Source organism: Neopsephotus bourkii, unplaced genomic scaffold (genome assembly GCF_033783945.1).
Source record: "Neopsephotus bourkii isolate Nb327-2 ecotype Australia unplaced genomic scaffold, CSIRO-AGI_Nbou_v1 NB_1634, whole genome shotgun sequence".
NCBI lineage: Eukaryota > Metazoa > Chordata > Aves > Psittaciformes > Psittacidae > Neopsephotus > Neopsephotus bourkii.
This window is the reverse complement of record NW_026902109.1, coordinates 9,816,325-9,840,038: the sequence shown is the minus strand read 5'-3', so window position 1 is coordinate 9,840,038 and position 23,714 is coordinate 9,816,325. Positions and strand designations below refer to the sequence as shown.

The 23,714-nt window shown below is 37.0% G+C and overlaps 1 protein-coding gene across 1 annotated transcript in view; it reads right to left on the bottom strand.

Moving 5' to 3' along the window:
* BMPR1A (bone morphogenetic protein receptor type 1A) overlaps positions 1-23,714 on the bottom strand; it is a 42,107-nt gene that overhangs the window by 2,742 nt on the left and 15,651 nt on the right. The window contains exons 2-11 of the mRNA XM_061373729.1: positions 20,640-20,847; positions 10,477-10,639; positions 8,487-8,589; positions 6,191-6,290; positions 4,990-5,089; positions 3,938-4,082; positions 3,044-3,236; positions 2,401-2,698; positions 1,486-1,661; positions 616-746 (exon numbers count right to left, since the gene is read on the bottom strand). Of these exons, the coding sequence (XP_061229713.1) occupies positions 616-746; positions 1,486-1,661; positions 2,401-2,698; positions 3,044-3,236; positions 3,938-4,082; positions 4,990-5,089; positions 6,191-6,290; positions 8,487-8,589; positions 10,477-10,639; positions 20,640-20,706 (1,476 nt within the window). The 5' untranslated portion in view covers positions 20,707-20,847. The remainder of the gene's footprint in view (positions 1-615; positions 747-1,485; positions 1,662-2,400; positions 2,699-3,043; positions 3,237-3,937; positions 4,083-4,989; positions 5,090-6,190; positions 6,291-8,486; positions 8,590-10,476; positions 10,640-20,639; positions 20,848-23,714) is intronic.

Sequence of the window (23,714 nt, the reverse complement as noted above, 5' to 3'; positions counted from 1 at the left end):
AGCATTAAAAAAATAATACAGAAAGAACTCTCAAAAAGGATATGACATATCTAGCTTGCCATGTGAACTAGCTATGTCTTATTTATTGGTTCAAGCTGTGGCCCTTTAAAAACAGTTTTAAATTTAGTATTTTACTTACATCATGGCTTGCCCTGAAATGTACCAGTAAAAAAAAAAGAAAAGAAAAAAGGGGAAATCTACAAATAAGTAGAAATTGCTTCATATTCCATGAAATACCTTCTGCCACAAACCAATACACTATATACATTAAGACTAATTAAACCAATTAAAACTCATTTAAATTTCAGCTCTAATCAAAACTCTTAAAAATATTCCACTATCTAAAAAAAAGATCTCAATTACAGCAGTATTCATACACTTGGATGCTGCTTAGTCGTATCCTTCCCTTAGATCCATGAAAAGATATATGAAAAATACGGTATTCTGTGTTGATTTCAAACCTATCTTTCTCCTGCTGTTTGTGTGAGGTTATTAAAGTATCAGAATGTGTGGATGTAGTCCCTAATTTTACAATGTTTTAATGTTTTTTAAATTTAAATACCCTTCTATATCAAAGGAACAAATTCAACTAATTTCTCCTTTCAGCATACTCACTTCATCACTATTCCATCTATTCGAGACTACTGGGCGTAGGCGTTTGACACACACCACTTCTCTCATGTCCTCATAGGATGGATCATTTGGCACCATGTCATAATATGGCAACTGATACTCTTCAACAATACCTGCAGATAATTGTGAAAGATCAAAAACCATTAAAAAAGAGAAAATAAACCCATATATCTACTCTCAGATTTCCTTAGCCAGGAGCAAAAATTAACTCAATTTTGTGCCAGAGCAAACCCACCACACTGTTATACTGTGGTAAACCCACCCAGATTTCACTATACAATCAGGTATTTAACAGAAAATCTCTAATATTATGAATATTAATAGCTACACTAATTCCTTTCAGTCTTTTTGACTTTGACACCCAGTGTAGAATTTGACATCTGATCCATTGCATGCACAAAGGAACAGGGAGAAAGCGTAAGACAGAAGAAGAGAACACAAGCAAAGATCTGTAACATCATAAAAAAGGTGAAAGAAAAGCAAGGGCTGGTCACAAAAACATGTATGAGGAAAAAACTGAATGACACCAGAAATACAAGTATAATAACACCACCTACTTTTTAAAAGTTTTATTAACAGCACGGGGTTAAAATACATATGCAGCTGAAGAATTTTTCCCAGAGCAGGCATTCTGCTTTTTGAGCAAGGAAGAAAAGCCCGAGATGCTTAATTCTAACAGTCAGAAAGATTTGGTACAGTGATTTTCAAGCTGTAGTGTGGACAGACTGTTACTACTGCTTCTAAAGAACACAAGGCTTGATATAGCAGGCCTGTTACATTATTTCCTGGTCAAGTATCATTAAAGTGAGATAAGGGCCTGGTAGATTTTATACAGAATATTTAACAGCTTACCTCCTGTGACACAGCGCCGAGCCATTTCCCAAATGATCAGCCCAAAACTGTAAATGTCAGCCATGATGTATGGCTGGAAATGGTTTTTATTCAGGCTTTCATCTAGGACCTCTGGAGCCATGTAACGTTTTGTTCCCACTCTAGTATTCAAGGGAACATCAACTTCATTTGTGTCACTACATGAAAACATAAGGAAGTTAGTGAATTGTGGACTAGTACAAGACATGGTACGAAATTCTGTCTGATGCAATCGCTACACTGCAAAGCCCCCATTTACAAATTGAAATATTTCTTTTATTTCCTTCTGTATACTATACTTAAGAGTACATTGTGCCTCCATGAAAAAGATCATCTAGAAAAACGGCATCGAATATGGAAGTTGACAGTTTACTACTACTACTTTTGCAAGACATTTAAAACACATGAAAATAACTTGAATTAAAAACTACTATAAAGGTGAGTGTATTTGGTAACAACTCAACATCTGCAAAGGGCTTATGCTTTCTTTCAGGCTCTACTGTAGCAAAAACCCAATTCTCTGGCTCCACTGAAATTAAAATGAAAAAGTATTACTTCTTCAATTAAGTTTCAACTCCCTTAACACTGTTCAAATTTTCTATGAGAATATATAATGATGGCAATTACTTTGAAAGGCCATTTTGAATAAGGAATTAGTCTCCTCTTCCTTTCCTCTACAAAACTACTGTCTTTCCACAAAATGTCTTTTCATTGTTCATTTAACAACCTATTTTCATCTCAATGATTACCAGTCTACAAAGAAAGAACAGCATTTTACTCTCAGAATTGAAAAGAACTGAAAGCATGCAACCAAATTATTCTACCTTCCTTTAAAATCAGGAATTTGGTGCATTACAAATAAAAAGGTTTACCATTACAGAGGATTTGTTCATCTACCTGTTAAACTTGACTGCAAGACCCAAGTCTGCAATGCAGCAGGTTCCATTTTTCTTTATCAAGATGTTTTTACTCTTCAGGTCCCTGTGGGCAATAGCAGGCTTTCCTTGGGTCCCATAAATTTCTGTGTGTAGATGGCACAGACCACATGCAGCAGAATATGCCAGTTTGAGGAGAGCCCTGTTGTCTAGCGTAGTGCATTTCAGAAAATCATACAATGATCCATTTTCATGATAATCTGTAATCAAGTACAGCTGTGTCCAGGAGCCAGTGCCTTTAATATCTGCAGCTATGAAACCTTTGAAATATAGAAACAAAGTTAAAATGTATTTGTACATAATTTTTTATAAAACATATATTGGTTTGGACTGTATTGGAAGGTACTTGTTCCCCTCATGGAAAACAAGCAACATAAAAGCTCAGACTTCAACTATACATGAGGTTACCATTTCAGTCTTCCAGCAAAGAGATTGCAAACATGTCTCCAATCAACACCAGCACTTTCAATACTACATTACTAGCATACATTAAGGAACACACATTTGGTTATTCTATAGAAGCCATCGTATACCACTCTCAAGCCACCCACTAAGAACTCCTTCCCCTTACAAAAGCTCTCCAGTACAATGTACTGCTTCCTTACCAAGGATGTTTTCATGACGCATTAAAACAGTTTGGTAAATCTCTGTTTCTCGGAACCAGCTAGCTTCTTCTGTGGTGAAGAACACTTTCACTGCAACTTTCTCACCCCTCCATTTGCCCATCCACACTTCACCGTATCGTCCTTTTCCAACTTGCCTCACCATCTGAATTTGTTTGGCAATAGTGCGTTGAACCTAGAGAATAAGAAAGAGGGGGAAGTGGAGGAGGGAAACTCAATGATTAACCAAAAGTACTTGGATGAGCTATTTCTCAAGCCTGGATTGCTTTGAATTTTGACCCCATTGCAAAAGTTGTTCTATGTAAGTTATCCATATTTTCCACTATTCCCATTTCAAATTCACTATTGCTGCCTCCAAAGAAGAATTGTATAACAAACCCAGAAAGATCAAAATCAGCTCAACTTCATATGCATTCTATTTGTTTCACCTTAAAAATAATTACAGTCACTTGTCTCACTGGTTAATTTTAATGCAAGTACTATATAGGAAGATGAATAAAAAATTATGAACAACTAGGCCAATAAAAAGCTGATCTATTTTATCAGATAGCAGACACAGGAAAAAATATCTTTTGAGTTTGGTCAACACTTGGATGAGCCATTCACTGCATCTTTCTCTTAATGTCAGTAGGCTCCAATTGTCCCTACATTTTGCCGATGGCAACACTTTCCTAAAACAATCTGATTTTGCACTTTGTTTTAGTTTACTATGTGAATATGAGCTTTTGTACATGTTTAGTTTTGCTGTATCTTTCAGAGTAATTGCCTTTAAAATAATATCCTGTATTGACACTTTGCTTTCTTCTAGGCATTAGGTACAAACCAAACCGTGTATTTAATGGAGAGAAGTTCATTGAAGAAAGATCTATGATTTACCAATAACGGTAGTCCTGATCCACTCCCAGAACTCTGTGACTGGTCAATCAGGTCTTTTAATGACTCCCCAGCTGGAATAAATGCTTCGTCTTGCTCCAGGTCACGATTATAACAGTGCCTCTTTGCCATCGACTTACAGTAATGCCTTCAAATGTAATAGGAGAAGTTCAGCTGAATTTCAAAAAACTTTCTCAAAATATGTAGTAAATTGAACAAGGAAAAAAGCTATTTAAATGTACAAATTTTCTTAAAAGAAAAAAACCCACAACAGATGTTACTGTACCTTTTTCTTTCTTCCAGAAATTAACATATAGTTAACATAAAAAAGTTGCACTGTGTGTAGAGGCATGTCAAATTACTGTGAATCAGGTGGAAATCCAGTGTTTTTAGTACTCAGCTCACAGCCAGTTACTAGTATAACACTGCTGGCTTTGGTTTAAACTAACAGCCTGAACCTTGAACCATGGCAGCTGAGGCTGACCCATGCATATTTCTGCTGAAACTGCTAGAACACTGATCACCCCCAGCACATGGCTGGCACTGACAGAAGCAGGCACTGTCTCTGAAACTGCACTTGCATTAATTGCCATAGCTCGGCTGGTCAATTATTCAGTTTTGAAACACAGCAGAAAAGTTCTAAACACATCCTTGTTGCTTTAGGTCTGCAAAAGCATTTAAAAGTAAATCTTGGATGTAGATGGAATTTAACTACCAAAAGTGACTGAAGATCAAAAAACAGAAAAAAAAGCATAAAGATATTCCTGTTCATTAGATGATATAGCATCAAAGTTAAATGTAGCTTTGAAAACTGTAAACATTTTTTAGCCAAAGCATTAAATTCACTTATATTCCACATTGTGAACATTTCATTTTACTTTGCAATGCAAACTGCTATCCATAGAAGTGTGAAATTAAGTTAACAACGGTTTCACTTCCAATCTATTTTTGTTAGAAATAAATACGATTAACCGAGTATACGTACAAAATACCTGTTCTGTTTGCACTCATTTGGGAAATTAAAAACACTGGCAATAAAAAAGTGCTTTCCTTACTTGTAACAAAAGCAGCTAAATAAGATGATCATGACAATTATGCAGACTGCCATAGAAATCAACACTGCCATCCAACGAATGCTGCCATCAAAGAGCCCATCTATTTAAAAACAAAACAAAAAAAAAAAGGAAAAAAGATGAAAGTTTCCAAAGTCTATTGATCAAGCATCTACTGCAAATTGTTTAATTAGGTATATTTTAATATATTGTGTATTTGAGTGTACATAAACTGAAACATAGGTTTTGTCTGAACATCAAGAAATACTTCTTTACTGTGAGGGTAAACAAGCCCTAGCACAAGTTGTCCAAGGAGGCTGTGGTGTCTTCTTCCTTGGAGAGACTTAAAGGCTGTCTATACATGGTCCTGTGTAACTGGCTTGAGCAGGGGGATTGAACGTGATAGCTCCAGAGGTCCTATGTAAGCCTCAAGCAGTCTTTGATGCTGTGACAGTATTGCAAAACATCAGAAAGAAGCAGGACAGCTAGTGCATACAAAAGATCTGTCCATACGAAATTACACAAAACTTATAGTGTTACAGTATCAAAGTAAGAATTTACACTGGCAAAGCAAAGCAAATTTCATTTGGATTTCAACAACAAAAAAGGATTTAACTTGAGATTTTTGGAGCTGTTGGTTTTGGTTGATTCTTGTTAGCTTGTTTTTAAAAATAGAAGAGAAAGATTTACAGCAGTAAGACTCTGAAGAAGGTATTTTAAGCAATAGTTAAACTAGTATGACTTGCCTAGCAATGAATAAGCATATGAAAACATGAACTGTCTTCATTGGGAACGACAGCAAGAAGAGAATCACTATAGAGTACAAAACAGTTAATGTCAGAATACTTTAAGATACATTCATCACACCAAAAACATGGCAGAGATTACAAAAACTATTTTAAAAAGAAACGAGAATGGGCTATGGAAACAGATATGAGATGAGCAAACTGAGCAAGAGAATAAAAATACCATGAGTGATTGATGGAAGAAAAGATTAACTTGGAAGTGGCAGAAAAGGAAAACTGGAGTAGAATATGAGACCTAGTAGAGAGCTTCTTATTAAAATTACTTAGTAAGGAAAAAACAAATCTGTGCAATACTGTAATTACATTTTCTCCTTATTTTTATCTGTTGGATCAGGATCAGAAGAACAGAATATACACAGCATTTATTAGCAGCAGTGTGAACATCTAGGAGCTGTTACCTGTACTGTCAAGTGGTGGTAACGTTGGTTGTAAATCCTGATTGCAGAAATCAGTCCGACAGCACTCGATTGTTCTACGTAACTGTGCTTTAGGTGAGTCCTGTTGAAGGAGAATTGAACAAAGATTCAGATTTTGAAGTGATCAGCTAGGATGCGGACAGGTGATGCTACAGATACAACACAGCAAAGACACAAGTTTAAGCTATTTTATTTTAGAAAAACAGTTTAACCTCACCACTTAATGTATGAGGCAAGTTCACAGTGGCAGACAGTCATTACCTCATCTATTTAGGTTCATATGTTCTATGTTTGGAACTTCTCCTACTTGGTGCACAGAAATAAATGGATCCTACTTAAGCTGCTGCTTCATATATTGCAAAATTTTTAAGCTTCATCAAAAGCAGTTAATTATATGTTAAATAAATGCTGCTCTTAGACAAAAAAAAAAGAAAAAAAGAAAGAGATGAATCCCTTTACAAGTTTTCCTCTTGCACTCATAGCAGCACTATTTTCATCACGAACATGTTGAGAACACCACATAAAAGATGGGGGAACATGAAAATTAATCTGAAAGTAAGACACTAATATAAGTACAAAAACAATTTCAGGAGGTCATCATAGAATCATAGAATAGTTAGGGTTGGAAAGGACCTTAAGATCATCAAGTTCCAACCCCCCCTGCCATGGGCAGGGACACCTCGCTCTAAACCATATTACCCAAGTCCTCGTCCAACCTGGCCTTGAACACGGCCAGGGATGGAGCATTCACAACCTCCCTGGACAACCTATTCCAGTGCCTCACCACCCTAACAGGAAAGAATTTCCTCCTTATATCCAATCTAAACTTCCCCTCTAAGTTTTAACCCATTACCCCTTGTCCTACCACTATAGTCCCTAATGAAGAGTCCATTGCCAGCATCTCTGTATGCCCCCTTCAGATACTGGAAGGCTGCTATGAGGTCTCCACGCAGCCTTCTCTTCTCTAGGCTGAACAGCCCCAACTTCCTCAGCCGATCTTCATATGGGAGGTGCTCCAGTCCCCTGATCATACTTGTGGCCCTCCTCTGGACTTGTTCCAACAGATCCATGTCCTTTTTATGTTGAGGACACCAGAACTGTACACAATGCTCCAAGTGAGGTCTCACAAGAGCAGAATAAAGGGGCAGGATCACCTACTTCGACCTGCTGGTCACACTTCTTTTGACGCAGCCCAGGATACGGTTAGCTTTCTGGGCTGCAAGCACACACTGAAGCCGGCTCATGTTCATTTTCTCATTGACCAGCACCCCCAAGTCCTTCTCTGCAGGGCTGCTCTGAATCTCTTCTCATCATGACATCTCAGGTCTGATTTGCAATAACCCTAAACATTCACAGCTGTAAATGAAGCCAAGAGTACTTCCAAAAAGCAGTGCTACCCACAGCTACATTATATAGAAACTCAAGTCCTAGAGATATTGGGATGGGGGAAGGGAGGCAATGGGGAGAAAGCAACCTAGCTGGTAATTACCCCTGAAAGATTTGTTTAATGTAAGCAACGTGACAAAAGCAAAATCCAGTCCTCCAAAGCAGTATTTATTTGCCCAACTAGTGCTATATGTCCATCTTATAAATAAGTCCTTGCTTTATTAACTATGTTTTCAGTTCCAACTTTTATAACAAAGAGGTTTTAAAGGCAGCAGTCTGCTTATCATACCCCTTTAAACCAAGGGCAAGTTATATTCATGTAATTAACAATAGATTAACTCTTCTGCAAAGGAAAAAAATAATGCTGTATGTCACAGGAAAACATACACATTTGATAAATTGTGTACATGTTCATGAAACTTTAAGGGAGCTCTTGTGTAATCTCTGAAGACAACTCCTTACAATTATGCGTTTCTGTCAGACAAAATGAAGAAAGCAAGTAATTCAAAATTAAAGCAATCAAGAAATTCTGCATGAAAACATAAACTATTCAGATAGATTAGGTCAACTATAAATTTGCCTCTTCAACTGAGGAAACTGCAGACAAGTAAAAGGCTGATGTTCTCTGTTAATTTTGTCAGTGCTTACAGATACTTTCAGAGAACTCCAACAAGCTAGGATTCTATTTCAGCCTTCACTCAAACACCATTAAGTGTCTTTTCTGCCACTACTTACCCACAACTGTTCAGTCCCATTCTCCTCAGTGGTAAATGGCAACAAGCAAAATTTGTGATTGCAGATGTAAACTACAGAGATTTAAAATGCTTACGAAGTTTCCCTAGATAATTTCCTTTGGGGATCTTAAATTTTAATGGTATCTCAATTTTTTTACCTTGCACTGGAAGTCTGAACCTTCATACTTCATGCAGCCAGAAGCAAGTGTGGGTTCTCCATGTTCATCTTCCTCAACGATAGCAAAGCAGTGCCCATTAGTTCTGGAATAAACATATGATTTGTGCTTTACCAGCATGTTTGCTGTTAAATATACAGCACTAGCTGATCATGAGCCCATTAGGAAAACTAGAATGGTAATATCCAGAAAAATTCCAATTTTAACACAGTGTTTATCATACAGCTTGAGAACAAAAGACCCCCCCACTATTTACAACCAGAAACTGTTCTCCCAAACATTCTGTTTCCAACTTCCTCACTGCTGCCCCTTCCCCCCCCTTTCAGGATTGCTTGTATCCAACCACATACATGCAGTTGTTTAGAAACAACTGAGGGGGTAGAAAAAGCAGAGATCTAACTAAAAAGGCATACTGACTACAACATTATACGTTAAAACATAATAACAAAAAATTCACTTGTGCCTCTTCTTGAAACTGTAATGATAAGCTCTTGAAGAGAAATCCCAGTATGCGAAAGGTGGCTATTTCAGGGTCAAAAGCTCAGCTACAATCTTCCCACATGAGCTTTCTCAAATATTCAGACTTAGAGCAAAACAAATCAATAAACCTCCAAACCCACTTTCTGAAGTTGTCAGTAGCAAATCTTTAATTAATCACATAAAAAAAAAGGGCATTTCAATTCTCTATTATCTCTTTATAGAAATGTTTTGATTTCTACATTACACCAAAATGTCAACAAGATTTATACGGAATCCCAAACCGATTTGCAATAGTAGGTCCATGATTTAAATATATATGTAATAAAATTTAAGATTTTATTAAGTAAATCAAAACCCATTCACATTCCCTCATCAGATACTACAGAAAACAAATCCAGAAATATTGCTGCTCGTCAATAATTTATTTAAAGAAATGCAGGTTTAGTAAGCATAATGCCATAAAATACCCTCCACATGAGCACTGCCTACGTGTTACTAACTCTCCAACAGCTTTATTATCAGAATAACGATCTATATAGCCATTCGTTTGAAGGGAAAAAAAAATAAAGCCTATACTGACGGCATACACGAGGGGGCGATAAAAAGCAAAAAAGTACATACCAAAGGAATTAAAATACTGAATAATAACAGAACATTTTTTAGGTGCAAAACTATTTATAAAATACTGTGTTTACATTCTAAAAGATAGCAGTGTTTATTCCACCTCCCTGAGTTCCACAAAAACTTCTTTATCTGCCAAGTGACAGCTTTAGAGAGGCTTCATATTACATGCTCAAGTGAAAACTCAAAAGGAGCAAGTTAAGGTGTTTCCTATTATGTATCTTTATATTAATTCTTCAGGAAAAAAAACGGAGTCTTAAACACTGAACTGCAAATGAAGGGAACAAAAGGAAACCAAGGACATTTTACGAGATGAGTAAAGCATCTTAAGCAAGAGCACAATCAGTGCATGGATCTGTTAGAATTCTGATGCCTATCAAAGTTAAAACTACCCTCCTGTCCTTATGTGTTCAGAGGATTTTCTCCTCGCTCATCCTCCTCCTTCCCCCTGCCTTTCCTTCATACTTTACAACTAATGAACATGTAACAAGAATTCTCAGTAAATGGTTATGTTGCTAATTCTTGACTACTACTTGAAGAAACATTAGACTAAGCCAGCAGATGGTCAGATCAGGAGGCTTAGATTTAGGTCATTTAATACTCATTTATAAAAGGCTACAGGTAACTTAAAACCTCAATCCTTAACAGCACTTGCTGGGCTAAATGACCAGTTGCAAATGGCTCTAAGTTATGATGAAAACAGTACTGTTTAGATATGGATAACTGGGTTTTAGTTCTCAGCTCTCCACAGAATTACTGAGTTTCTAATCAGCTATGGCCAAATCACTTGACAGAACATCAGTCAGCACTCTAAGAGTTTCCTCTCTCACAACCAAAAATGAGCCTCTTCTATCCTGTATGCAATACTTACATGCATGTGTTATTAATAGCATCATCTGGACAATGTCCTGAGCAGTAGCACTTAAGAAAAGGTAAGGTGTCCTCTGGAGCAAGTGTTACTCCATTTGCTTGTTTCTTTTGGTCAGGATTTGTCTTCATTCCTGTGCCATGAAGCATGCTGTCAAGATTTTGACCTGGGAATTAAAAACCAAACCAAATAAAAAAAACATTTCTGCATCTCTCTGGTAACTGTTCAAGAGCTTCACATGTACAATAACATAATAATTATATTAACAAATAATTAAACTATACAAGACATAAGAATCTTCTCTCCCAAGATTGTGGCAGAAATTTGAGTCAATCACTTTATTACAGGAATACCTACCTCAAATACTTTATATCTTAACCACAGATCTTCTAATCATAATCAATATAAACAGAAAGAGGATATTTTCCATTTCTGAGGTGGGACAGAAAAGTAGTGATGTAACTGGTAAGAATTTTACAGAGAAAGTCTCTCTCATTCATGTGTTTAGAAAATCCAGATGCTGACCGCTTGATGACCACAACAGTACTATTTTATGCATGACTGAGCACACTTAAAATGCAATTTTCTAATTTTCTGAACTGAAGTCACTTTTTATGGATTCACAGGCTCATAGAAGAGCAGTAATAACTCCAAAATTTCTTAGGGTATTTTTATCTTTGTAGGTATTAATAATTCAAAATAGAGCTACTGTATATCTTGTTCGCAAATTAATTTCGGTTAATGACATAACATCCACACAAACGAGCTTTCATAGAATAAAAATAGGGATAAATTACATTCCAAGTAGTCCACAATTTCTCAAGAGAAGAATAGTTAAGCATCATTTTTTTTATTTCATACTATTAACGTGCTTTTGTGAATGTAGACATTCAGAAGAAAAACCCTGTTTCCTTCTTAGTGAAGAACACACAGGAAAGAAAAATTGGGACTGACTCACTTGGAACATGCTTTGTGACCACAACATGAGATGAGAGTATCTTCACCCCTCTCCTCCAGCTTCGTTACTCATGATTTTACCAACAGAAAATATCTTTGTCCATCACCTAGCAGTATTTTCCACTGTTAAGTCCTCAAGGTGTGAACTGAATAAAGCTGGAGGAGTTGGGAACAGACTATTGCCTGCTCTGACACAATTTACAGCAAGTCTCTGTGTGCAAGATAACAGAGTAACCAGTTAGGACTGACAGAAGCTTTTGCAAACTCAGCTACAATTTGAAAAGTGGAGGTACCTCACTACTACTCAAAAGATTTATCACAATAAAAATTCAAATTTATGTAAGAATTAAAAAAAAAAAAAAAAAATTGACCAGGAAACTCAGAATCTCTTAAAGAGTTTCTTGTGGCTTCCTGTCAAACATACTGAGTGCTAGCTGTAATGACAGCATTACTGTCATGGTGTAACTTGCTTGAAAGATGTGCAGAAAAACTTGATTAAAACCCTTTGTACATACCACCCTCTATCACTCTACTGTAGCATCCACTGTATCTTTCAGCTAAATGTGCAATTAAATGTTTGTGAAATTTGATCTTATTCTGAAAACAGCTGACTTGCAGATTTCCCATCTGACTAACAGAGCACAATCAGTTGCTGTGGTTTAAGCCCAGCCGTAACTCAGAACCACACAGCCTCTCTCTCACTCCCCCAATTCCCCCCCCCCCCCCCCGGCTGCCAGAGGGATGGGGAGTAGAATCAAAAGAATGCAACTGCCACGGGTTGAGATAAGAACAGCCCAGTTAACTAAGGTGTAACACAAATCACTACTGCTAACACCAATAATAATAATGATAATAATGATAAGGGAAATAACAAGGGAAGAGAATACCACCACTCACCACCTGCCAACTGATACCCGGCCCAACCAAGCAGTGATCTAGCCTTTCCGGGTAACTGCCCCCATTTTTATACCCTGGGCATGATGTGATGTGGTATGCAATACCTCTCTGGCTAGTTTGGGTCAGGTGTCCTGTCTCTGCTTCCTCCTGGCTTTCCCTCCTCCCTGACAGAGCCTTGGTAAACATTACTGAGCAGCAAGTAAAAACATCGGTGTTATCAGTGTTGTTCCTAGGCTGAAAGTCAAAACACAGCACTGCACCAGCTACTAAAAAGTAGAAAAAATGACTGCTACTGGTAAACCCAGGACACCCGTACACTCTCCTTATTCAGGAATTTCCCTAGAAGTAAAGAAACTGTACCTTTAGATACAACTAAGAGTATATCCTAAGAAAGTACAGCACCATTTACCTAAACCCTCAAATCACTTATCCATGGTTTATTTGAAATGTAGTTTTCAAACAGTACTTCAGTAATGCCAGAATTAAGCATTCTCGATAGGTACGGACCATGAAGAAGAAAGTTCAGTGTTAAGATAACACAGTCTACCTGTGCAGTACGTATTTTCAGTTTAGTCAGATGTAATTTTGCATATATGAAATAGCAGATCCTCCAACTTTCCTTCTACAGATTTCTTCCCAGCAAAAATTTTAATATAGTGCCACAGACATTATACAACATTCTATATTCACATTTACCTGCTTAGAGAACAGGTAATTCTACTTAATATTTAAAGGAAAAGCCACTGCATATGTACAAATATTGCCTTCCCTTCTAATTTCATTGAATTACTAAGGTATCTTTCCTAATTCATATGGCAAAATCCCCTTTATCTTCAGGGAAATTCTACATCTTAAAAGTCTGAATACTTTATGACCTATGTCTTTCAGTCACTCACCTGTCTTCCTACCCTGAACACAGAATGCAGCATTTTTTTCAATTTGTCAGAACAGAAATCAAGGAACCCTTAAAGCATGGATGGCTTCTTCTAGCTCAGAAAGGCAGGAGAGAGAAGATTTTTATACAGGTCTGGAGTCTTTTAAAGCAGTATTATTCTTTGTAAAGTAACACTGAAGCATGACTACAGTATAGCAAATACTAAAACTGAGATGAAATACATCTTTCCTCTTAATTTTTTATGATGGACTGTGTAACAAGATTTATGAAGAACACATACCAAACAGAATACAAATTAGATAACTGTATTTTCAAAGAACCAGCATCTTCGTCTTTTGTTGAGTTTATACAGGCAAAGATTTTTTATTCAAAGTAAAACCAGACTACAACTTCATTATCTTTGTAATGTGAAACAATACTCTGCTGTAGCTTGTTTTCATCCTATAGGTAATATCTGAATTACATAAAGAAGGCAGGAGAGGATAACTTCACTCTTGCGTTTTTACTTTCTATAACTGTAAAGAGAACTCTTCATTTAACAGGAGTTTAACTGAGTATCCAGAAAAAGAAGAAAAAAGGAAAACATTTAGACTGCTTGGAATCAACTCAGAAGAAAGGTTTCATTGTCCCTAACTATATCCTGTATTGCAGTACTACAATTCAAGCTCAGCATTACAAGAGCTATTGGTGTCTATCTTGAAGATGCTAGGTATGGGAAAGGGAGTTAAGTGTGTAAAATTACTTGGTTTCCATGCACCTGAAATCTTGTGACACTACACTACTTGATGATGTAATTAATGGCTTCCTTACCATGACACATGCAGTTGTCAGCTCTGCAGTGCAACAAAAATCTTACATGACCTTTGAAGATATAAGTGCTATGCACTAATACACACAGCTTCAAAAGAAAAAAAGGCTTTCACAGAAATAGAGCACCCAGAGGTTTCAGGCACAGCAAAGCTCCTTCCTCTATTACTTCTTACCTTCCACCTGTAAAGTGCTGAGGCAAAATAATATACATTAGCAGCAAATCAACTATGAAACACTGAAGGATTTGTTCAAGATCCTGGACCAGTTTCAGCTTGTTTGTCCAACCTTAAGAATGATAGTATCATATACATTTAATCACACAAACTGCTCTATGATGTCTATTTTACCACATTACAGAGAAACTATACATAAAAACATAAAACTTTCAATGAAGTATCAGAGAATTGGTGAGCTGAAACATTCTCCTCTTTACACGTAACCACAGCATGACGATAAACAAGCTGATGGGACTTCATGTTCCCAGTTTTTCATTTGCTCTGCTCCACTACAGTACTATCTCATACACACTGCATTAGTTTTATATGAACAACTGCTACAGATAAGTAGACATTTAAATGGCTTTCTGTTTAACTTTTATTTAATAAAGTAGAACAATGCCTGCCAATGTATTATATATCCAGCCCTTAGTTGAAGATATATTCAAAGAACTACTTCCTGCAATCCTAGAAAATAAATTAGATCATAAAATGTCTTTTAAAGAAGCACAGCATATTAAAAATACCACTAGGACAGAAAGCTAAGTCCACTTGAAAGCATGGCTTCAAATACTAGTATTAACACAGATAATCTTTAAAAAGGTACTGTCTGTGACAGTAAAGTTTTATTAACCACTAAAACCTGAGCTACCAAGCAGTTGCAGCTCAATGCCAGGATACATACATAATTTCATTACATCTTCTGATCTAAGAAAAGATTTGTGTAACCCATGAAAAACCCAGCTCTATTAAGAAAAGCAGAGAGTAGTAAGTGAAAGACAAATACAGAAGCAAAATTATGCTTATAATTTCTTATTTAACCATATTTCCCCTACCTCCACAAATAAAGCTGCAAATGCTAATCTACTAGCCCACAAAAATCAAGTTATTCAATGGCTTCCTGAATTGAAATATAGATATTCCACAGAAATACATTTTTACTCCAGACTGTTACACTTAAAAAGGGATTTATCTTATCAGAACTATCAGATTTTTTTTGTAGCTACTGGGATCCAAGATTGTAAACTCCAATAAATTCAGTATTTAAATAAAAAATTTTTTTGTCAAAAGACTACCTCCACCTGCCTTCTTGCTGGTGCTAAAGCTGTTTGCTAGTGCTAGCTGAGACCCAGGGTTTGCCCACATCAGGGTCTTCTCATAAAGAGAAAAAAAAACAGATAAAAGTTGTACCAAAGCTCTTTATGTTAGATACACCTTCCTTATAAACAAGACATGCTTTGAATTTTTTATGTGGCAGTTTAAAAATATTTTTTCTTGCTTTAGGATGGACATACTGCAAAATTACCCACTTTAACAAGTACATTTCACCTTTCTACCTATCTCAGACTTTCACAATGATTTAACGTGTACTGCCGTAAGAATGAAACCTCAGTACAAATGACAGCTAGAGTAGAATACTAGTAACTTTTCTTAGAACACATAATAATTTAAAAAAGCCCAGCAACAAAAAAAAAAACCAAACAAATCAAAACACATTTTTATGAGTATAATGAAAATATCTTAAATACTTCTATGAGCTCTATGCCTGACATTTTAGCCATAATTCTCTATCTAGAGCTTTCTTATATATCATGCCTGGGATCTCCAAAGACCAGCCATGTTAGATTAGCTCCCTCTAGCAGCACGGGTTCCTAAAACTCACAGTACGTTCCCAGACTACTTGGTTAAAATCTCTCTCTACCGCCCTCCAGCCTTCCCATGAGCTACAGCAGTGCTCAAACAAAGGCAGGCAGCCTCTGCTCCCCTGCCTTCCCAGAAAGCAATACCCAGACTCTGCTCCCACTTCCCTTCCCTAAAGTCATTTCTGAAGACTACTCTCCTCTGTTCGTATGTGTTCAGTATAAAAGCCAGACACAAGAATATTTTATCTGTATTTTACTTTAAAAAAGATTAACCATGTTCTAATTTGAACGGATTTTTAAATAATAAAGTTATTTAAAGCTAAATGTGAAATTATAAAAATTATATAACCTTCAAGTAATCCATTAAATTAATTTGAATCAGACAAATATTTATGATATATGTTTGCTGCCCATGCTTTAAAGACAGATGCAGCCATTAATTGGTTGAACTATATTGTCCTCAGAGAATGAACCAGCTTCTGACAACTCTTAAGTTCCTCCTGCAGATTTTAGAACATCTCTTTATTTCAAATTAGTTGACATGTTTAAATTAACTATTTCACCTGAAATCCTGAGAATGCATTAAAAAAAAAATCTATATAAAATTCTTTGAACAAAAGTAAGTATGACAGTGAAATCAAATCTCAATAGGTTTTTTCGGTTCACTAGTGGACAATGCCAACTTTTTACAGGATTTCCATTTTTAATGTTAACACTAATTATTTTCAAATTTAACTTTTAATAAACTTTTCCTTATACATATTGAATGTTATTAATACATTTTTAGTCAACTAATTCACAAGGATTAAAATACCAGTTTTCTGTGGTGTCTTCAAAGAACATAGAAAGGGGTGATGAACCACGTATCTAATGTTATACCATATAGTGAATTGACAGTAACAAAGAACAAAATTTATGAGAACACATTTAAGTATACATTGTGTTCTCTAACTATTCTGTTACATATAGCGATTAGTTATCCTGATCAATACATTATAAAACCAATGATCTCTACTTGGAAGTAAAACATTCTCTGAACTAAAAACCTGCTCTAGTGGGAAGACAAAAGCATTTACCACAGACCTCAACTGTAACTGAAGGTGATAACATCTTGCCTTAGATGAGCAAGCATAGGTAGATGAAGATGCAGTGTAAGTCACAGGTCTGGAGATACTGCAAAGACCTTCCACAGCAAGAAAGGAAATAAAAAAAATGTTTTTCTTGAAAAAGTTGTTATTAAAACTAACAATCTGTTACCTAAGCTTATTTTTGATCATTTCTCAACAGAAGTGAAAAAGTTTAATCAAATGAGTAATGATTGTGTCCCCCGACTCCATAGTACCGACCTGAGAAACAAAGCCTGTTCACGAACTTCATGGAATTGCCTCTGTTTCCTGCTGTTGTTGCAAGAGTATTTTTACATTAAGCAATGCATGAAGCCACTTGGTTTTTTAAGTTACCTGTTAACAGATGGGGTGTGTATATATACATGCACATACACAGACACGCTTGCTACTTCATTCTGTCAGGTCTTGATAAGCCCTGAAATTCCTGCCATTTGAAGAAGCCTCCAAACAAGCAAGCAAACCATGAAGCTTCAGCACCAGTCACTGAAAGTAAACATGCTGGGAGTTTCTCTGCTTTTCCCTCCTTCTTCCGTAAACCACAAATTTTCTTCAATTTCTCATACCATGTTCTTCTCCACCTCTACTGGTTGCTTTATGATGCATTTTTGTAACATCCTTCAAATATTTTTCCTTGTTGAAACTACTTTTTCCACTGTCAATTACATTACTTAGTTTTCAGCTTAGATTTCCTTTCCTACAGAAGTTCAAATATTTGACGATGATCAACTTTATTCCTTCCTTCCCCCCCCCCCCCCGCACAACTCCTCCATGAATCTATGGACAAGAGAGGGGCAAGAATGCATATGAAGACAAGCCCTTAGGCAACTTGCACCAAAGAACGGACACGGTTTCAGCAAGCTCAACTTTGCCATGGCTTTCAGAACTCACTCAGTATTGATTTGAAAGTCAGAAATATTCCTAAGACAAGGCAACTTCTTCTTTAGAAGCAGGCAAACAATATTTACACAGTCTTTAAACTTTTGAAGTTATTTATTGAAGCATTTTTAATAAATGTGATCACGGAAGGAGTGAATGTAATTTAAGTCACTAATAAGAGCAGAATAATTTTATTGTTTCTGTTTTTATATAGAGAGAAAAAGAATCGTTCCTTCAGTTGATACTGCCTTTGAGTAAAACGCTGAATATTGACTAACACCAACAGCTAACCATGACTTAAGTACAAGAACAAAGCCTATCACTCCCAACCGCTTCAAGGGAAGAAGCTGGCATCTTCTGTAAGAAGCAGCAGAACTTCTGGAAGACTAGCTGAACAAGCTCCACTGCAAAATGCTATGTCTAAGAGTATTTCTGAGTGGAAGAGACCACTAGTAGCCACCTGGTACCAACACCTGGTCAAAACAGGAGCAAATTCTAAGTTAGACCAGGTTGTTCACAGTAAATCTGGTAAAGTTTTTACTGTCTCCAAGGACAGATATTGCACCACCTCTCCAGGCAGCCGGTTCTAATGCTTAACCACACTCACAGTGAAAAACTTCTTTCCTAATTTCTCACCAAAATTTCCTTTAGTGTGATTTTGCCCATTACCAATCTAATCACCTTACAGCTACCCATAAGTATTTGTAAACCTGTACTATAACCTCCAGCTACACCCAAACCAAGCTATTCCTATCTAAACAGACTGAACTACTTATTGACAATTAACAATTTTATGTTCACAAGAGGAAAAGAGACTGGCCTTGAGAATTTCGCCCCCCCAACTTAAATAATGTAATAAAGATGGAAGAATCCTGGATTTAAGTTTGTTTTGTTGCTTTCAACCTTGAAATCATTGCTACAATAGCAGAGCTTAAACTAAAACACAAGCTTTTCCCCACTCCTGAAATACATGTGTATATGCATACACACAAACACACAGAATGAAGCTTAATGTCAGCACTTAAAGCGCGTAGGTGTAAGTTAGCAGACAGTATTCTGAGCCCCCACAGGCTAAAAAGATGAAAGTGGTCAAATAACTTGGCAATTATACAGAAATACTTGTCCAATTTTGGAGTAAAAGTGTTTACAATTCTGTACATTGTGCTCAATGATACAGAAGTCTTCAGTGTGCTGGTGGTAGCCTCCTGAACTGAATCCCATAGGAAACATGAGGAAGAGTAACAGTTTTAAATATCTTTAACAAAGTGGAATTCTGCACAGATCTACAGAGAGGACTTCTGTTACCTAACAGCTTAGCTGTGAATGGGTGTGTGGGATGGTAATTGGAAGAGCTTAAAGATGATCTTCCTTGGGCTGAGGCACTATTCATTTAATTTGGGTCTCAGTGTAGTTAACAGCTCATCCTTCCTTGGTCAATTCCAGGTAAGTATCTTCAGTGACATTTATATCTACTGCTTAATAAAAGTTTGGGTTACATTTAAAGGTACAGTCTTGCTCTAACCGATTCCCCACACCCAGGTTAGAAGCTGCAACAGTTCCCAAATGCACCCTGGCACATGGTTATAAGGGGATAAGTACCAGCACATGGAAAGAGGCAGGATCAAGTGGCTTGGAAAGGGCAGGTCCATTATATATGTGATGCAAGTCTGCTCTTAAAATCATTTGTCAAGGTATGTATCAGGCATAGTCCCGATAAAGACAGCTCCGCCAAATCCTTTAATCCTTTAATTGTAGGTACACAACAGAAAAAGAACAGAGAGATTGTCACTCAGTACTTACTAGGCTTCTTCCTCTGCCAATTTAATGGGTGTATTGAGTTGTTATTCTTGAAAGTAAAAAGCTCAAAGAAGAGCTCAAAATAAAATCAAGCATTAAGCAAAAATTGATGTAAGTATGGAAAAAGAATATAAAACCTTTATATTCAAGTATTAAAATGGCAGTACCAAACTGTTTATTTCCCCTGAAACATGGGAAGTTCTGTGTACTCAAACATGTTCAAGATGCACAGCTGGGAGAACAAGAAGTCTTACACAGGGGCCAACTATGGACGTACATGTTTGATGGACAGGCAGAGCACTCCTGTTCCCGTCCCAAACATGAGACTGCAATACCACTAACAGTTTAGATACCATTTTGCTGTAGTGACACTTCTCTGAACTGCATTCAATTACAGAATCTGCAGAATTCTGCAATGTACAGTTGCTAGTAAGTAGTAAAGAAATACTAATAAAAATGTATTTTTCCCCCCACAAGTTATAATCTTGACATTCAAGCTTTAGTTCCTGGTATACCATGAGTCAGTCACACTGGTTGATTCCCAACACTTTTTAATTCAACTCAATTTGACAGAGGAGTTAAAGTTCTAATTATGACTGGACTTCCAGAAGGTTTTGATAACTGGTGGCTGGAAAGACAGACATACAAACGAGTACCTCCTGTAACTGAAACCCAGGCAATTGTGAACATCCCATGCACTAACCTTGGCCCACTGAGTAAGCATAACAAGTTTATTTAGGTTAGTTAGACCACACAATCTCTTGACTGCTGGGAACATCAGAAGTCATGGAGAACTGCACATTACAATTTAGAAAAAAACCCAGACAAAACAGAAAAAACTTAAAACCAACCAAAACCCCAACCATCCACCCCCCCCCCCAAACCATTATACACACAAGTGCGCTACAGAACAAAAAAAATAAACTTATTTCAAACAGTACATATTTACCTTGAACACAGAGAATGATCAGGAGATAGGCTCCAAGCAATCGCTCATAAACTCTCAATTGAGTCATTGTTCACTTTTAATCCTTCCTGTGCAAGGCAACTGGTCCTTCTGCTTGACAAATGTTAAGCTTAGCCTGTTCGGTGAAGCCTAATACAAGATTTGGTGCTTGACTGGAAAGATGCTTTTGTAACTTTTCCAACTTCGTTTCCTGAAAGGTAAAACAAAATGTCAAGAAACTCCCTGCATTTCTATAATGAACAAAACCAACCAACCTCAAGAGTTTTCATTATCATAACCATGTGGATGCAAAAAATAATTTTAAAAGCATATGTTCATTAAGATTAGTAATTGAAAACATCAGCCATATTTATCATCCAACTGAATTGCAGGGTTAGTCTGAAATACACGTTTTAGTAACAACCGATATGAATGTTTCTATATTCCTACCAAAAATATTAGGTATAGTAGCTGACTAGGCCAGCCATATATTTTAGATTCACATACAGCTATGATAGGAAGTATTCGACAGATTAGCACGTAAATCTGTTTGAAAACTGTTCTATTTACAGCAACTAAAATTTATACTTATATTTTTCTTAAAAATTAAACTCAGTGGTGACTTCCCGTAATATTGCAGTGATAAAAGCAACACCATCTTGAGCCACCAGTTGAAAAATACTTGCAGAGCTTTACTGCAATAAACCCCCCCAGCCTGTCAAGCAAAAAAGATCAATTTGTATCGAAGTAGTTTATTTGCCTAACATACTCACAATGTTACTTTTGTTTTCTAGAATAGTACTACGTCTTAAAATAACAAACCCCCAAAACACAATCTCATTTAACAGTTGAATGACAAAATTAATTTCTCACTTAACATAAACTATATTCCGGTCCATCTTCCTGGGGACTACTATGTTATATATAGAGAAAATACAGTAAGCTTAGTTCACAACAATGAACATTTACTATTTATCTCTGATAATTCCAAATCAGAATCCCTATATCCTTCTAGATTCCCAAATTTTGTGCCAATTAATCCCTCCTGAAAAATTATGCTACTATATGCACATGCCATTTTCTCCCAAAATCAAATGCAGTTCTACACATCCAATGGATAACACAGAGCTACAACAGCCACACTGAGTAATAAGTTATTTTTTCAGACTTTTGTAGTTGTGGTCACATTCTGCTTAACGAACTTTCTACAGCGATTTGCAAGGGAAGCGTAATTGGGCCTCAGAGGACTAAAAAGGAGCTCGAACACCTAAATAGTTAATTGCAACAAAAGCGACGTTGCACAAAGACGAACAGAGGACTTATTTTGCCTTTCCTCGGCCTCTTGTTTCGGTGGGCTTGACCCCCCTGACCCCTGTCAGCCTGGCGCTGCTCATGAATGCCAAAACTGGCGTTCGCTCGGGGATGGGCTGCAATTACTCTTGGTGGCCGCTTCCAGCATCAATAACTCAATCTGTCTGTCGGTGAGACCCAAGAACTTTTCATTTTAATTAGTCTTCAGAGGCATTTAACATGGAGGCAAATTAGCGGCCGAGCCGGGAGGTGTCCGTCACTTTCAATTTCAGCGGGGCCGGGGCAGGCCGCCCCGACCCCTGCCCTACTTTTCACACGTCTCTGACTTCTCCCTAATGAAGCGACAAAGCGCCTCCGCGCTAGAGGAAGCCGGGGCGAGCTGCGGGCTGGGCGCCTCACGGACGCGGGCGATGCTCCCTGAACGCCGCAGCCGCCCGGGCTCTGCCATGATTACTGCTGGGATGGACTCGGAACGAACGACCCGCTCTGCAGACGGGCTAACCACTACGAACTTCAAAATAAGCTTCCTGCAGAGGCAGAGGTAAAGCCACGTGGTAACCAAAATATTCACTCTTCTTAGTGTTTCCTTATCACAAGTAGCAGGACCAATTCTGACACATGACAGGGAGGGTCCTTCTAGCTACAAAAACATCAGGCCAACAACACAAGTTTGTAAGTATTATTGCTTCGTTCTGTGTTTCAACTGCAATGAACTTCAGTCTCAATAAAACACATGGCAGACAAAAAATGCTAACAGCTTGTACACAGAGGTCCCTTCCAATCTCTAACATACTGTGATAGTAAACCAACAAAGACTTTATTTACAGTATTATTGTTGCAGTCCATCCAGGGAAAAAAAACCCAACAAAAAGCCAACCAAACAAAAAACAACAAACAAAAAAAACCAAAAAACACAAAAACCAAAAAACACTAATAGTCTGTTTAAAGTATGTTTTAAAAATACTCTGTCTGTCCTCATGCGAGTTTCAGTATCTCAAATTTCCACTCTTTCACATTTTAACAGTGTTTTACTTTCAGAAAATAGGTTATTTTGCTCCTCCATTTAATAAGGTGGGAGGCACACTGGCACAGGAACTTAATGTGTGATGTTCATTTACCACTGTACTGCATCATACGTTATTAAAAAATATCAGTAAGAAATGGGAAAGAAAATATTTTCATACTACTCACTTCCAATTTCATGGTGATTTTTCTTTAGTATGACCATCCAAGTTAGTTATGAAAAATTTTGTCCAAGCCTATTCAAGATGACAACAATCTCCACTTTGCACCTAAATTTTCATTAGTATTTAACTTTTCACATATCTATGTATTAAAATGTAAATATGTGTAAGAATGTATATAAAACATATGACACTGAGAACATATTCTGCTATAATCCTCATTTTAAAATCGTCATAATTTGAGAATGCTTATCAGCATTTAAAATACCTCAAAAATGAAAAGTGAAACTCAGTAGGGCTGCAATTACCTTCTCTTTCCCTGAAATGCAGATATGAAGCCTTAATACTATTACTTGCGTTATCTTTCTGTTGCTGCTACTGTCAGTGTCAAGTTTGCCCTTAGCTAGGTAAGTCTGCAAGGCTTGGGAAAGACAAGCACTGATCACCCTTGCTGCACCCACAGCTCTAACGGTAATATTTCACTACTGCACAGGTGAGCTTAAGCCACTGACTGAAAACTAGCGATTTACAATAAAATGTCCCAACATGAACTATGTGAACTGTGGTGTGACACATGACCTAT